This window comes from Apteryx mantelli, chromosome Z, assembly GCF_036417845.1.
Source record: "Apteryx mantelli isolate bAptMan1 chromosome Z, bAptMan1.hap1, whole genome shotgun sequence".
Classification (NCBI taxonomy): domain Eukaryota; kingdom Metazoa; phylum Chordata; class Aves; order Apterygiformes; family Apterygidae; genus Apteryx; species Apteryx mantelli.
The window spans coordinates 27,078,322-27,094,485 of NC_090020.1; the positions used below are offsets into that span (position 1 = coordinate 27,078,322).

The window sequence follows — 16,164 nt, forward strand, 5'->3', positions numbered from 1 at the left end:
GACCAGAGTGCAAGCTGGTTTAATGAGGTCCATTTGCAATACAGAGCAAAACCAAGTATTGAGATAGCCTGACTTTCCAAGGGGTTGCACATGTTACCCTTGCTGATACTTCTTCCTTTAAAATTCAGGGCACAGACTTCTTTATCCTTCTTTCTGTTCACATATTATACTTACTGCAAGAATCAGCCGGTCTCTTTCAACTAAATCAGCCAGTTTATTCAAGAGCCTTCCTCGTTCTGAAGCATCCATCGTTCGCCAGGGTGAACCAAGCTCAAAAGCCTTTCTGGCTGCTTTAACAGCCTTGTCTACATCTGCCTGTGGGGAAAACAGGGAAACTTTTATGATCAATAATTGATTCTGTCACCCAGTTTTGTTGGTTGTTAAACATGCAAGGTGTTTTGCAGAATAAATAAGAGACACTCATCCCATTAGAAAACTTAGAATCTAATCAAAATTAGTATAGTAACTTTGTAGTAGTAAACTAGGTGCATGTTTTTCTTTTCCTTTCAAAGATTTTTACTACCATTTCAGCAATGTGAAGTCATATGAGAAACAGATGGGTTCTCAAAGCTCCTAAAATAAAAACATATTAAGGAACTCTATTTTTAGGTTTATATTTTTCAAACCTGTCCAGATTTTAGCATCCATAATTGGGGATGTACCCATAAGTTGTATTGCTCATGCAATTTAAACTCTTTCACATACAAAGAAATGCCCAAATCTGCAAGTTAAATTTTTAGGCATCCAACATAATCTAAAAATATCTGGTGGTGTGATGAAGACCGGTTTAGAAAAATCTGTTCCTTAAAATGTTTTGTATAATGAACACAAATGTATTTTTGGGAGAAACAAATCATTGCATTTGTATTTGAAGACATTAAGGAACATAAGTATTTAAAATAATGTGAACAATTGACTAGCTAACCAGGTTTAAAATGCTGAGCCTAAGCACTCTGAGCATTGTCTTTGCATTAAACGAGTTAACTTGTCAGATTATGAATGTTTTTTATAGCATAATTTATTATTTATTATTTGGCTTTTGCTATAGCACAGAAACATACACTCTTCTGTATGTGAGGGTGTTCCAGGATATAAAAAAAATCAATTAAAAATCTCCTGAGAAATGGCTTTCAATACTTGGAAATTTTCTGTATTTCATGAATCTTGTAAAAGTTTTCCTAGCAAAACAAAAAAAGAGGTTTATTCTAGTCTTTTATTATAGATTAAAACAAATTTAAAGAAGAAAGCACAAATCTATCTATGGCACATTTCTCTGAGAAATTTGCACACATTCTTTAAAGGATTTCTTTTGAACTTGTTTTGTATTGCTGGTTGCTAGAGTCCCCTCTGGGTAAATCACTATCAAGGTGGACTAAGTCAGTCAAAGCTGACTAAGTCAACACCAAAGTCAATTATTTTAAAATGCAAACCAGCACTAGAACTTTTAACCGATGTTGATAACCAATAATTAATTCTCCTTAGAGGGAGAAAAAAGCCTCAAATATTGCCTTGGAAAGCCCAGAAATCCCCAAGCCAGGGCAGACCTGCAAGGCAGGAGACCCTCCAGAACTTCTTCTACTTGCAAAGGCAGGAGATCTGGGAAACGGATGGATCAAAAGGATCCATCAGCCGATTCATCATTATACAGTAGTTCTGACCAGTCACCTATATCGGGTAGATGAAATCTACCAGATTAGGAAGGATTGCTTCTCTTCTGAACTGTCAGAATCTTACCAAATACCTTATCACTTATCTGTAGACCAGAAAACTGCATTCAATGAATAATTAATTTATACTTTCATTTTTTCTTATATTTAACTATTGTAAACATTCTAAAGCTTTTCAATACAACAGCTTGGGATGTTTGCTTTGGCCTGTAATATCTGGCATTTATAAGTATTGGAAAAGGCAGAACAAGCTGAGAACTTAAGTCATACCTTCATGAATGATGTAAATTAAAACTAAATACAGTGTCAAGTGTTCTTTCTACTACAGGTAGAAATAATTAAAAATCAAGAAAAAAATATTTAAAACTAATTAAATGCTGTGAATGTAAAGTAAGAAAAAAAAAGATTTTCTTCAACTAAATGAAATTAAATTTAGGTATATATACACTGAGAGAATCAAGATTGATAGTGCCTTGCAGAGCCAGTTTTTTAAATAGATTTTTATAGATTTTTTACTTTACATCCCACTGACCAGTTTTTAAGCAAATGTAGTCCTCCTTTATTATTAGCAGGGGCCTTTAGGATTAGTGAATGTAGCTTGAAAGAGCCATCAAACTGAAAGGAAAACAGTTCCCACCCACATATGTGTCTGTGCTTTGTAATCTCCACTTGTTTTTTTTAAATACCACTGCAAGGCCGTGTACAGCCCTTTGTCAACTCTATTGTACACACAAATTAAATTCCTAAAATCTCTTGGCTCATTATCTAAAGACTAGGCTCTAGAATATTAGGTTCACAATGACTGTGTAATTTACTAGATTTGTACATTTCACTTGGCAATTTAGTTAATAGCAGTTGTCATTACACATTAGTTTGCAAAATTACTGGAGAGAAAGCAAACCTGTGTGTCGAACAGTATTATCTCTTTATTTAACGAGTTGTTAGATTGCTTGTAAAGAATGAAAGCTACAAGAGTTCTGAATGCTAAGTGAACAGTTGCAGGTCATGAGTAATGTAATTTGAGGATGATCAAATATCAGGCCAGCCTGATTTGCAATGTAATTTGATTTTCAAAGACTGAACAGAGAAGAGGTAGAAGGGGTAGCATTTTACATCAAAAGCACCTATGTTGTTAGCGTGATATAATTCAGCAGTTAACAGCATGCTTATGAAATTCTTTGGCTGACGGCAGAAAGAGCCTGAAACAATCTTAGTGAGACTGAGCTCTAGACACAGATAACGAGAACTAAAGAAAGCAAGAATGAGACATTTCAAGACTCACGCTCAGATATTTGAGATTATAGAAAGTCAGATTTATGCAGACATTACTCAGCCATCTTCTGTATAATAAAAAGTTTAAAAAAATGTCTTCACTGTGACTTTCTTATTACTGGCAGCATGCACAATCTCTGTTGACAGATAGCATTTGGGCCAAAGTTTATCAGGAGATCTGTGACAAAATTATAGAATCAAGTAACTGAGATTCAATGAAAGCTGAATTCCTTAAAAAGAGAATTTAATTTCAGGTAGAATCTCTACACAATAAATTAAAATATTCTGAAAGAGATTGCATCGGTAAACTGGTAAGATAGATACAGTGCTTATAGGCTTCATAATAGTTCTCATGGATAAGAAGGGGTTTACCATTAAACCATTTTGCTGCTAAATATAAAACAGATTCTTTAAACAAATCATTATAAGTATGCATACTTCTTGATCAAAAATGAGCCCAATTGAAAACAAATTGAATGTCAGATGTCATTTTGTGAGAAATGTGAACAAATTTTCTGGCTTTTGGACATGAAAATTTGCCCTTGGTGGGAAAGTGTAGAAAAGCAAATAAATATTTGCATGAACCAAAGCATTAATTATAAAAGCAGTATTATTTTCAAGCACAGCTAGCAGTTTTTTTTATAGCTGTCAGCTAGAAAAAGAACATTCACTTCTCAGACTTACTTTCTCAGAGTTTATCCAAAAAATTTCATTGGTCATCAGTTTTGAAACTGTTTAAGTTGCAGTGTCTGTTCTTTTTAAACAAGTAACCCCCTACTTGATAACATGCATTTAAACTATATAGTACCACTAAGCAAACTCTTTTCAAATGAAATTTACCTAAAATGATGCAAATATATAGCTGCTTATTTGGGTGCTTAGGTTTTCATTACAGTTTTGATTAAGCTGTGTTTATCTGTAATTTTTCACTAAGAAATCTCATATATGTCAGAATGAATGTTTGTTTATAGCTGTCAACAATTTTTTTAGACCTCTTCTTAAATTCATTAATTCAACATACAAATCAGCTTTGGTGGAATTTGTGTCTATTTGATAGGTAAACCACATCTTCAGAGTCTTTTTTAGTACTGTGTTCCAATATGTTTTTGAAAAATCACCTTGTTGAAGGGGGCAGTACTGAGAAGACAGAAATTCACAGCTATAAATGTGGATAGTAATGATCCCATTAACATTTTCTCAGAGTTTGCCTGTCATGGGAAAATATTAGTATTTGTCCACTTTATTATGTTATTGGTAATGAAAGGCCTTATGTAACATGTGGTATGAACAGATCACATTACTGAGTAAGGAAGACAGGTGAAAAAATAGCTAAAACGACAGTAAAATGACTACATGCCACAGATCAAAGATAATAGATAAAAATTAGCAAAAAGATTTTCCTCATAATCTTCTTCAGATGAGCACGGTCCTAAGTGTAAATCAGTTTTCCAGTGTCATTTTACACACAACATTAAGTCTTGGGGAAAAGGTAAGAATTATGTTTGCAGAACTTATATAGGAAGAAGTAGATATATCTCCACCTGAAGTAGTATTTTACATGAACAAAGAAAGATGTTGCCTTCCTGCTTTTAAGGTACAGAATTATATTCAAAGCCAAGATTAAAAACATGAAAGAAAACCCCACCTTGTCACCTTCTTCAATCTCACAGATTTTCTCTTCGGTTGCAGGGTTAAAGACTTCAAATTTTTTACCACTGACAGAGTCATGCCACTCATTGTTTATAAATATCTGCAAAGGAAAAGAAATAATGCAACATTATTAGTAACATCTTGTCTATTATCTATTTTAATGACTAAATCTATTGTTCATAACCAAGAGCTGTCTGGTTGGCACCTGAATGCAAAATGGAATAGCTATTTCTACATTATTCTGAAGAAAATAGTGCTCATATAGGCAGTTAATCAAGAATAGCTTTTTAAAATTAACTTCTTATGGAGACAAGCCACTTTCTCCACAAAATATTTTCACTTTGTCTCATATTATGAAAAGATATTGGTTTGTAGGGGTCCTTCCTCTCTCAAACCGAGGTCTGTGAAGTGCAGGAGAGACACAGTCCTCAGTGACCTACCTAAAATTACCCATCTTTACTATGCTCATAGGTTCAGTAACTGTGGAGGGCCTTTCTGCTCCTACAGAAATAAATGTGTCCCTACAGAAATAAACCCAACAGTTGGGTTTAACACATGTAGTTCATGTAGTATCTTGTAGAATGCCATTTTATTCAACTTTCTTTCAATTCTTTTCATTCTCTCCTGCCAAAAAAAAAAAAAAGGAAGCCCAACATTAAATGGTAGCATGTTTCTCTGAAATGAAGTCAAGACTGAAAAAATCACAGTCCACTGAATGAAACAAAGAGAACCATTTAAACAAAGTACAACGTCAAGCAAAGTTGTTTGTATACTTGTCTATTTCCATGTTACAGGAGAAAAATAATCAGAGATTAGGAGCCTGTTTTATCTTTCACCAAAATCCTTTGGGTTTGTGGATTGCTGCCTCATTGGATGTGATCATAATCAACATTTAAAAGCAGAAACATAATTCTATTAATCTTTTACAGGAGAAACAGGATCTATGCCATTAAACAAAGGCAAGAATCACAAATCAAGAGCAAGTTATTGATGTGTTTGCCAAAAATGTACTGTTAGCAACCATGGAGAAATCCTAGACTGTCCTTGCAATTGGTAGTAGGCACATTTTAGAGACACATGCTTAAAAAAAAAAAAGAAAAGAAAGAAAAGAAAAGAAAAAGCTTAGCAGTGCATACTGTGAAAAAAGTTCTTTCTCATATACCATGGTCACATCGCAAAAAGTTGAATTAATTCATTGATTAAATCCCAGATACCTTTTTTTTAATTGCTGCCTGCTTCAGCCTGTCCTAGTATTTATTATAAGGAAGGGAGTTCTTGCCTTCCATGCCACGGTCTTGCCTTCCAGACCATAACCAGCGCACATTAAATATTCATATCGGCCAAGCTAAAAAAGTCCAAGAGCCGATGAAAAGGGGACTTTCAAGGGTGGCTCTTGGGCAGAAGATGATAGTGGTGCCCAGCTACACATATAATTCAATACAGCTAAATATGTCCTAGCTGAAAATGTATGAGAAACAGCAATCTCTGATCACAGCTTAAGATGCTCTTTTTGGAAGAATATTTATAGGATCTTGACCTGAACATTTTCTCATCACAGAGGTTATATGATGGATGCCAGATGTGGGGTTATAATCATATGACCATAATCCTTCACTCTGCGTGTGTGTATACTCACATGAACATACAGTGAATGTTGCTGCTGGCATTATATGTGCCCTCACTGCTGGACAGGACTACAGATGATGGTCACATCTATGGGCAACTCTTCTCTCTCCCCTCCCTACCTCAGCTTTTCTCTCCAACACATCAGGAATTCAAACCTCTCCCTCTTTGGTCTTCAGCATGTGCTGCAATTCCTGCCTTTGAAAGGTGAAGTTACTTACATTATATGACTTCAATTTTCAATGAGATGGTCTTTGGGTGACAGATTTAGCTGTCATTACTGCATAACCAGTATGACTATCTTCTCCTCAAGCCAGTCACAATCATTTGTTGTGATTCAGTGCTTATTTAGTAATTTCCATCAATGCTCTGATTATCTCCAGTTTAATTGCCACAGGCTCCAAATCTTTTGTCTACCTGGTATCAGTGCTGCTTTCCTATCTCCCATCCAGCGGATAGGGATAGAGTGCAAATATACCCCAGTTATTCTGACTGTCACTACCGGTTAGAATATTTTTATTGGAATTGCAAGAGGCATCACAGCAAATTAGTAATATTTGTGTCCAGCTTGACAGTCTTTCATACTTCATTCCAGTTCTGAGGATCTCTGTTATGTCTCTGCACTGATTTTCCTCAGGAGACACCACTGCTTTTGAATTTCCTTTCTTTTTCCTGGCTCCTTTTTCTAAGCTGTTGCTATCAAGTTGAACAATCATATTTCAGGAATACCAGGCAACCATACTTTGCTCACTTAAGTGTTTTCTCATGACTTCTACATGACAGGGATGGGAGCAAGTCTAATAACATTAAACACAAGAAAATAAGCTAAAATTATGCTTTCCTCAATCTTGCCAGAATATTCTGTCTTTTTGTTTAGTATCATTCTATTTCAAGCTCTTAATAAAGGGCCAAACATGTAGTTAGCAATTAAGCATATAAAAGCAACAGTTGCACAGTGGCTGGCCCACATCAAAGTTAATCATAACAGCTTACCCAGCAGCAATGAAACTGATATCCAAAGCTCATTTAATAACTGCTAGGAACTGTTTCCTTATTCAAAGATTAAGCTTTTATGCAGGCTGAAAGCACAGTGTGTACCAAAACTACTTTGCATAGCTGGAACAAACACCATCACATCTTGATTGAAACACTGCTGGCACACATATAATAAGAACAAAATAAGACAAGACGGGAATTGTGGTTTCCCATATTGAAATTTTATGATTCATAACGTTTCATGGTATAATAGTACCAGAAATTCAAATCTAGACCCCTTCACATAAGCAATTGACAAATGTGCCATTACAGTAGAAGAAATAATTAAATATCTGAATTCCTTATAAAGTCTAAATGAAATCAGTGTCAGACAAGAATACTTTCTACAAAGACAGCACAAAATCCTTTAAGGTTTGCTTTTGCTCTTAGTTTGTTATGTGTTTAGTATGGCTCTTTCCTGCTCCTCCAAGCTCTGGCATTCTTATTTCAGTTTTGCTGTATATCCCTTAAAACTACACCAAAAGAGTTTTTTAGGAGTGAGAAGTTCTGCATCCATGTAGGTTTCTGATTACTGGTAAATCCCGTCTGGATAATATGACAGTTTATGCAATCTGTAGAAATTAATCTGCTTCCCCATTAAAAAAAAAGAAAAAGGAAATAAGCCACAGAAATTATTACTGAAAAGTCTTTTTTTTTTCATTCTGTAGGGAAAAATATGACACCTTCCACACCACTGTAAAAATGCTGTCTTCTAAAACACTTACGTTACACCTTTTTAAAAAGACTATAATGCTGTTGAAGTTTCTCTCTCATCATATTGAAGATGATACAAAATGAACTGATTCAACAATTGCTAGACAGTAGAGAAGGAATATATCTATTAAAAATATTCCCTGTCTTGGTTGCAATTACTGAGATATTATATAATACAACAAAGTTATAAAAATTTAGAAGACAATAGGAGGGTGAAGGCCAAGGACTTCTGGGTGAAATTTGAGTTACTTATCTCTATTTGTAAATTCAAAGTGGAATCTGGGCCTGATTAGTAGGTGTGTTAGATCTGTGCTACCCTAAAGACTGCCATCTTTGAACCACTACTGGTGAAATAATGAAAGAGTTAATTTTCTCTTTCTAATTCTGTAAGTTGTCTTGAAAGAGAAGGAAAAACCTCAATGGAAAGACCTAAAACATTGCACAGATAATAAAAAGAGGAGGCTGTGTTTGGTGCTGTGTGGGTTGCTCTTTAAAGTGGACACTATTATGTGTACAGTCCAATATTACCAGTAGGGATCGCTTCTGTTGCATCCTCCCTATGCTCTCTAGGTTGAGGTCAGTGTTGAAATGGGATCACCTGTCTGAGTAAGCCCAAGCCCTGTGTTTGAGCCCATCTTCCTCGCCGTTGGTGGGTGGTATCCTCCTTTCCCATGGGCTTCCAACGCCGTTGCGCTGCCTGCCCCTGCACAAGGCAGGCGTGAGTACACCTCACACTCCTGCAGACAGCGATGGGCTCTGACTGCACCACATTGCTACAAGGGTATTTTATTCTCAGATCACAACTATCTTTGGGATTATAGTTTGAAACTACCACCTTGCCCCATTGCTTAATAACCACACCATCAAAAGAAGATCAACAAGCAGAAAAGGTACCATTCCCATTTCCTATCCATCAAGATAGAACACTACTGCTGCTCATAACAGTAGGAATTTCTACATTTACACAGAGAACCAGGAAATACTTTGGGGCAGGCAAATCAAAGCAAATAATGCTTGATTCAGAGGAGGGCAGAAGCAAGGCACCATAACTGCAGGATAAATTCATTTTGTCACACAGAACTGCAATTTAAACACAACCACTACAACCCTATATGCTATGAAAACAGGAAACCTTTCAGGGAATAGATTTTTTGCATAGTATTGAAATTACTTACACTGACTCTCTGGGTAGTTATTAATAATTGGTGAATAATTTGGTAATAAACTGCCAAGGCCAATAAAGTATTTCTCTCTAAATGGATATGGTAACAATTTGCTATTATGATATTCCTATATGTTTTAGTTTGTTTATATGTGGGCACCATACATACAGTGTCATTGTTGCCTTTAGCTATCAGGGCTGACCAGCAAACTCCTAACTTATCAAAAGCTGTAAGGAAAATAAGGGAAATATGAGTCCCTGGAAATTTCAGGAATATCCACATAAAATTCTGATTGTTATGCAAGTGTAAAGACAGCAGTTAAATAGTTAATAAGAAAAAAAAAGTCTTTAGTAACTAGTTACATTGCCAAGAAAAGAGACAAAGTAAAGGTAAATATTAACATAACACTGCTATGATGTTACAGTATGCCAAATTCATATCTGTCTGTGAAAGGAATAATAGTAAAACATACCATTTTTGGAAATTTTGAAAGTATTTGTTTAAATACTACATTTATTGCACCAACTGATATCACCCATGATATTACTTTAGAGTATCTTTCTTATTAATGTTTCTAATACCATCCCCTTTTAAAAAACTAACTTATTACATTAAATATGTACACAACATTGTATCATGACTGTATAAATCAAACTATCCAGATGTCTTCTCTAAGTTAGATGGCAGTCTTCCTTAAGCAGGTATGAAAGACAGAAAAAAGAAGGAAAAAGCCAAAACTCTCCATGTAAACAGTATTACATATATTGCAGGCAGCTGCACTCCCAGTTGTGCAAGAAGCCCTGCTCATTTAACATTGCCGAGTACATGCTGCAAACAAACAGGATGTGTATTTCTACATCCAGGAAGCATTGATGTCCTAGCCAAAAGCAGTCTCTGGCTACTCCCCCGTCTTACTGAAAAAAGCATTTGGGATCACCTTGCACAAGGTTACAGTGTTTTTTTCTGTCAGGCAGAACTTCTTTGGCAGCCAAAATCCAAATTTTTTTTGTTTGTTTGTCAGATGTAAATGCAAAAGACCCACTTCTCTCTTGCACATGCTGTCCAGGGGGTTGTCTATAATGATTGAATAGAGCCCATGGAGCTTAGGGTTGTAAATTTATGCTGCAAGAACTGACATCTTAGAAATACTGTTGCATGCATTTTGTAACTGCTATTTCACTGGCGTTTTTAAGAAACAACAAATTTAAGAATTTATAACTTTTACCCTTCTTGGCACTGGAGGTGGAAATCAGCTTTTGATGTAGATGATGCTGGACACTACTAAAGTTTTCTGTTTAAAATTTAGCCCAGGTAACAGGCTATCACAGTCAAAATGCCTCTGATTGATTTTATTTTACGGTGTCAGAGTATAATCAAATCTTGATTCTCTGAACTGATTGATTTCAAATCAGATAATCAGATATAGAGCTTCCACCATTTGAGGCTTAAGTTATCTGCAAGACTGAAGTGTTTCTGTCTTTGTTTAGACAGTTGATTTGGTCATTCAAGTGATCTGAGCAGAGACCTGCTCTTTGCCTTTCTTTGTCATCCCAGTGGTTTTTTTTTTTCCTCCCTTCAGCCCTTGCGTATGTTTCAAAGACAATGAAATCATTTTGCACATTTCACAAAGTATTTGTTAGCTAGAGAGTGCCATATTTGTGTCTTTGTTGCATAAGGAAAGTGTTTGACTCGGGACAGCTTTGTCTCAGGTGGAACATGCTGTAGCTCTGCTGAGAAGGATTTCAGAGCTCTGCCCTAGGTGCCAGCCCCTAGCAAAGCATAGCTTATTACAGCATCTCCCAGAGATTAAAGATCTCCTTTTGTGGGCTCTCTATTGTGCAAAGTCTGTACAGGATTTTCAGGCCTCAGTGCTTCTGTAGAAGTAAATTAAAAGTTTTAGTTGGTTGTGCAGCTTGGAGAAAATATTTCATTTCTGATGCTGCAAAGATCTTATACATGGTCCTATATTCAGGATCTGTCTATAAATTTATTCTTCATTAGGGAAGAATTTTTATTATAATGTTACTATTATAATATATAAACCATACTACAGAGATCTAGTCAAGAAAAATAAAATAACCATCAAAAATGCAGACAATTCAAACTGACCTAAAGGTGGCTTTATAAATGTGCAAGGATATGTCTAATCTAACTTTTCTTTAGCTACTAGTAGCTTTTCCAAATACTCGTAGAAAATGCACAGCCTCTTTCCCCTATGAATCTGGCACCTGGTGACCTACAACTCTGGCTTGATAAAGCTTTTCTTTACAATGCTCTTCAAATGTGCTGCCTGTTATAGGTAGACCTAAATGTGATCACCCTATTTCAACAGCTGTTCAGCTGACTCTGCTCACAAGCTTCCTAGCGCAGATGGTCAACCAGTAAGCTACACTGCCAGCTTTTTTAAAGGCTGGGAATAGAAAGGGTGCACCAGGGCTCTGGCTGGGCTGCTGAATTCAGCGTTGCTCAGGTGAGATGAAGCACAAAGCTGAAAAAAAGTTGGTGCCTATTTACACCTGCTCTTATAGCCTGCAAGAATTATTCAGTTATTCTTGGTTTTGATGCTGCCAGTAAATCTTAGAGCTACATCCAAATCTGAAAGAGATCTGTGGCCCAAGAACAGACTCATTTCAAGTGCCATAAGCTCCGATTTACTTCTTCCAATATGTTTCATTAAGCCTCCGTGTATTCTTTAAGTAGTACCACTAAAATCAGTGAAATTACTTTTATAACTTCTCAAGGGAAGAAATTGCTAGCCTTAAATAACTATTTCCTATATTTTATGTGATGTCTCTTTTTTTTTTTCAAGTTTTTCCTTACAAGAAGTTGTTTGATTAATATTTCATGTGACAACATTTTGTTTCCCCGAGAACTGTAGTTTATTATTGACGCAGGAATTACATTTTACTTCTGCAGTGAACAAGCAATCAGAGAGGCTATCCCTTCTATTTATTATTTATTTAAACTTTTTAGTGTGTCAGTTAGTGGCTTGGTATTCACAAAATCAGCTGAGTTTAAAAAAAAAGAAAAATCGGTTTCTATAGTAGCTTTATGGTTGATTACCTTTACTGCAGACATTGTAATTAATTTTTTCCCTTTCTCCCCTCCCCTCATTTTTGTTTGTGATTACAACATGCACGATACTTGGCTGCAACTTTTCTTCCCTCAGGGTGGCTTACCATGCTTTCTGGTATCCTATAAGGAGCCTAGTAAGAAAATACTTTGCTGTTTTTTCCTCCAAATGCAATTTAGCAACCTAATATTTAATTGATCTGGATTTTCCTAATTAAAGGAGCATGACAGGACTTACTATATTATATATATTATTATATATTGAAAGAATCATGACAGAAATAATTTGTCAAACAATCATTGTCTAATTCCTCAGAGCTGACTAAGTAAAACATTTACTGGTACATTTGTAGTCAGCTACCAACACTGAAACACTCTTTGAGTTCATTGGAATATCTTTAAAGGAGATTCAGATAGGAAACCAATTCAAGATCGCACAACAGTTCAATATCCAAATCAATTTAATTGTCTAAAATTCATACAATTTAATTCTTGAAATTCCGATTCTCAGAAGTGTGCTTAGTCTTATGCTCTATGTGAAAAGCACAATCTGCAATATAACTATATCAACCTACATGCCCCAGATGTTTAGAAATACTTAACTAAAATAACTTTATATAAGGCCCAAGCTGACTCCTCTTGTAGAAAGCAAAATAGGGAGAGACTTAAACTAAGAGGACTTAAACTAAGTGCTTGGAACATCTCCTGTAGACTTTTTCCCAGATCCTTGTGTGATGGCAGTTGAGATTATATCATTATATACAAGGAGAAGAGTGAGTTCACAGAGGTGAGGTGGCTGCTGATAGTCAGGGTGCTTCAGGTAGCAGGGTTGGTGCATCAGCACTAATTAACACTTCTCTCGTCTTGATCTCACAATGGCCCAACATAACTCATCAAGGCAAACCCACACACCGTGCACCAACTCTGAAGGGGCAGGAGAGGAACAGGGCAGGTAAGAAGATATAGAGTGAAAAGGCTATTGGAAAGTCAGTCCAGCCATACTAAGTTCACATTAAACTGCTGGAGGATTGCTGGATATTTTGCTGATGAGATGAAATTTCTCTTATCCCTTCTCCCTGTCCCCCTGTTCACTTTTGTGGCTTTCAGACAATGGTGAAGGAGGACGAAAGAACTGCAAAAGGAAATCATTTGCAAGGGTATGTTTGATTTGTTCAGTTGTAGGTATATAATTCTGCAAATGCCTTGCAAATTTGCAAAGGAATACATTATATGCAGTTTTTAAGGAACTGCTATCTGTTGTCAAGGCAAAAAAATCCCCATCTATATGCTAGATGACACTCTCCTTAATGCAAAATATAGAAACTTCTGCCACGCTCTCTATCCTGTGGTTGCCTTTGGTATGTCTGATATTAATGAAGTAGGCTTTTGTCTACTAAATATTTTAGAAGAATAGAAATGTTTATTGGAATTTGTTTGTCATGTTCAGTGACAGCAGATTTCTGAGTTGGCAACTAGCTCTTATTAGCTGTTTTCTGTTGGAAAATTTAGAAATTTAACAAATATCACTGTAGTTTCTGGAACACCACTGTCCACTAGGAACTAAATTATCTTCTCTGAACTGAGTGCCCCCCTCCCCCCCCTTTTTTTTTTTTTGGAGAAAGGAAGAGCACTAGTGAACTATCATATGGCAGAACTACACTGCTTCTTTAGCCTGTTAAATATTTACAAACTAAGGTCCTGCATGCTTTATTCAGGCAAGGTATGCATTGAAATTTTGGTAGATTTTTACATTAAAAGTATTAAGTGATGGAATAGAACAGAATTCAAAGTCTAGGTAATTGTTGAACACCTAAGCACCTCTCTTTTGGAAAAGAAAGTAAGCAGTGGTTCTAGGAAAGTAAAAATTATTTTCTTTGCACTGGTAATGATTAAAAAAACCCAAACTGTAACCGAGTCTCCAAAGAGAAGAGGTCCTTTCTGATCAATGCTCTACCCGAAAGTTTCAGAGGGCAGAGTTTCAATATTTTTGCCAACAGTTTGTTCAAAGTTCTTGCAGATATCTGCTTCCTATGATATCAAACAGGCAAGGAGTCTTTTAAAGCTGCAAACACAAGTCTTCTTTATCTGTGTATTGCTGACTGCATATGGAAAGAATAAAAATAATAATATTGAGTAATTAGCAATGGTAGCCTTCATCTTTTTTATTGATAGTTACTTGCTTAAGCTGAAAACCAGACATTATCTCTAAAAAAAATATGAGTGGTATGAACTTTAGTTTCATTTTCACACATCCATTTCCACATGAGCATATCTGGCATAATTGTTTAAATCTGCTTATAATACATTGTGATACCGTAACATTTTAATTTGGTCTTGCTGTTCTGAAAAATAATATAAACTTTTCCTTCTTTGCTCCATTTATACCTTCTAGGAAACATGACTGCAGAAACTTGGGGGGGGGGGCTAGGGGGAAGAGCTCCCCTTACCAAGAAAGCATGAAATAATTCTATCACACTTACACGTTTCCTGACCCACTTACATACTTCCTGAAATGCTTAGGCAAAAGGATCATAGAACATTAATTACTAACAAGTACAGTATCAGAAACAATAATCTGATTAAACACTTTAAACACACCCCTGACTTAATTTTACTTCCATAGCTCAAATAAAATTAAATTAGCACATCTTACACTCTAAACTGACTGCATAAGAAAAGTTAACAAATGCAAATGCTACTAACCTTGGTGTACTTAATTTTTAAATCTTTGAGTGGTTCTGGCAATGCTGGATTAACTGGAGCAGGATTGCTGTCTGAACCTTGTTTCTTCATATTTTCAGTTCAGAAGTTTGGGGACGTTCCTGAAACACAGGTGAAATGAGGTATCAGGGAAGCACAGTGATTTTTGCCCTGACTGAGCCCTTAGCTTTATTTGTGCTTTTTTATCTGTACCAGCTATAGTATATTTGCATACAGGAATATGATTGGATGAAAGAATTCATTGCAAAGAGAAAATGACACTACTTATTTTTAAGACCAAGAGCAACAGTGTTTTTGCTGAGCTGAGACCTCGACAAAGTAAATTCTGCTGTACCAATCTGTCTACCCAGACACAACAAACTTCTTGCTGGGAAACATAGTCTTACCAGTAAAATTGCTTTCTTTCAGTCAGCGGGTCCCCAGATTTTAAGTGGAGTTCTTTGCTTTCTTGAAGGCAGTTCTGTAGGTAAAGACAGACTTGTTATCTCTGGGTACAAACTAAGCCCTCACTGTAGAGCTAGCGAGAGTAACTCCCAGAGCTGCAAAGCGTTCACTAACACCCCCCCCCCCCAAAAAAAAAAAAAAACTCTAGGTTGTGCTATAATGTGTTCAGAGTAGATTAGAATTCCTGTAATTAGAACCTTCTGTGTAGATCACAGAGATAAGGGATGACTATGGTAATACAAAGTTCCTCATGTACTTTTCAAGTAATGTGAAGGTGGAACAAAATTGATTGATCCAGAAAAGCCTTTGTGAGTAAAACCTAGCAAAGGCTCCCCCCCCCCCCCGGCTGATTGTAAGGACAGAATTTTTATTGCAGAACCCTTGAAAAATCTGGGGGTTTGTCCTTCAAATGAATTATTTAATAGACAGAACCTTTCTACCAAGGGGGAATTCACTGGTGCATATATGTCCAGTTCTGAATATTCAATGAGAAGCATACCTATGGTATAGGCAAATCTCTTTATAAAGCACATGAAACTCCTTTTTTCATGAAGTTCTACCTTTTCTGAAGAATGATATCATGGAACAAATTGAGATTTTTTTTCCTGAATTAACACTTTTTTTTTACGTTAAGATTTTATATATGCACAAAGGATTTGAGCCATAGAAATAAAGAGAAATGGTCTTATTGCTTTCATTGAGACTACACTGACCTTGAAGAACTCACTGAGATCAGTTAATTCTTGTATCAGGACTCATCTAAACCATCTGGCAATGGAGGCTTTGTTGCTTTTAACTGATGG

The 16,164-nt window shown here is 36.0% G+C and overlaps 1 protein-coding gene across 1 annotated transcript in view; it reads right to left on the minus strand.

The window, feature by feature from the left end:
- The window catches only part of ALDH1A1 (aldehyde dehydrogenase 1 family member A1), a 37,245-nt gene extending 22,186 nt beyond the window's left edge, over positions 1-15,059 (minus strand). The window contains exons 1-3 of the mRNA XM_013949934.2: positions 14,900-15,059; positions 4,585-4,689; positions 175-315 (exon numbers count right to left, since the gene is read on the minus strand). Coding sequence (XP_013805388.2) covers positions 175-315; positions 4,585-4,689; positions 14,900-14,989 — 336 coding nt within the window. The 5' untranslated portion in view covers positions 14,990-15,059. The remainder of the gene's footprint in view (positions 1-174; positions 316-4,584; positions 4,690-14,899) is intronic.
- Between the last annotated feature and the right edge of the window lie 1,105 nt (positions 15,060-16,164).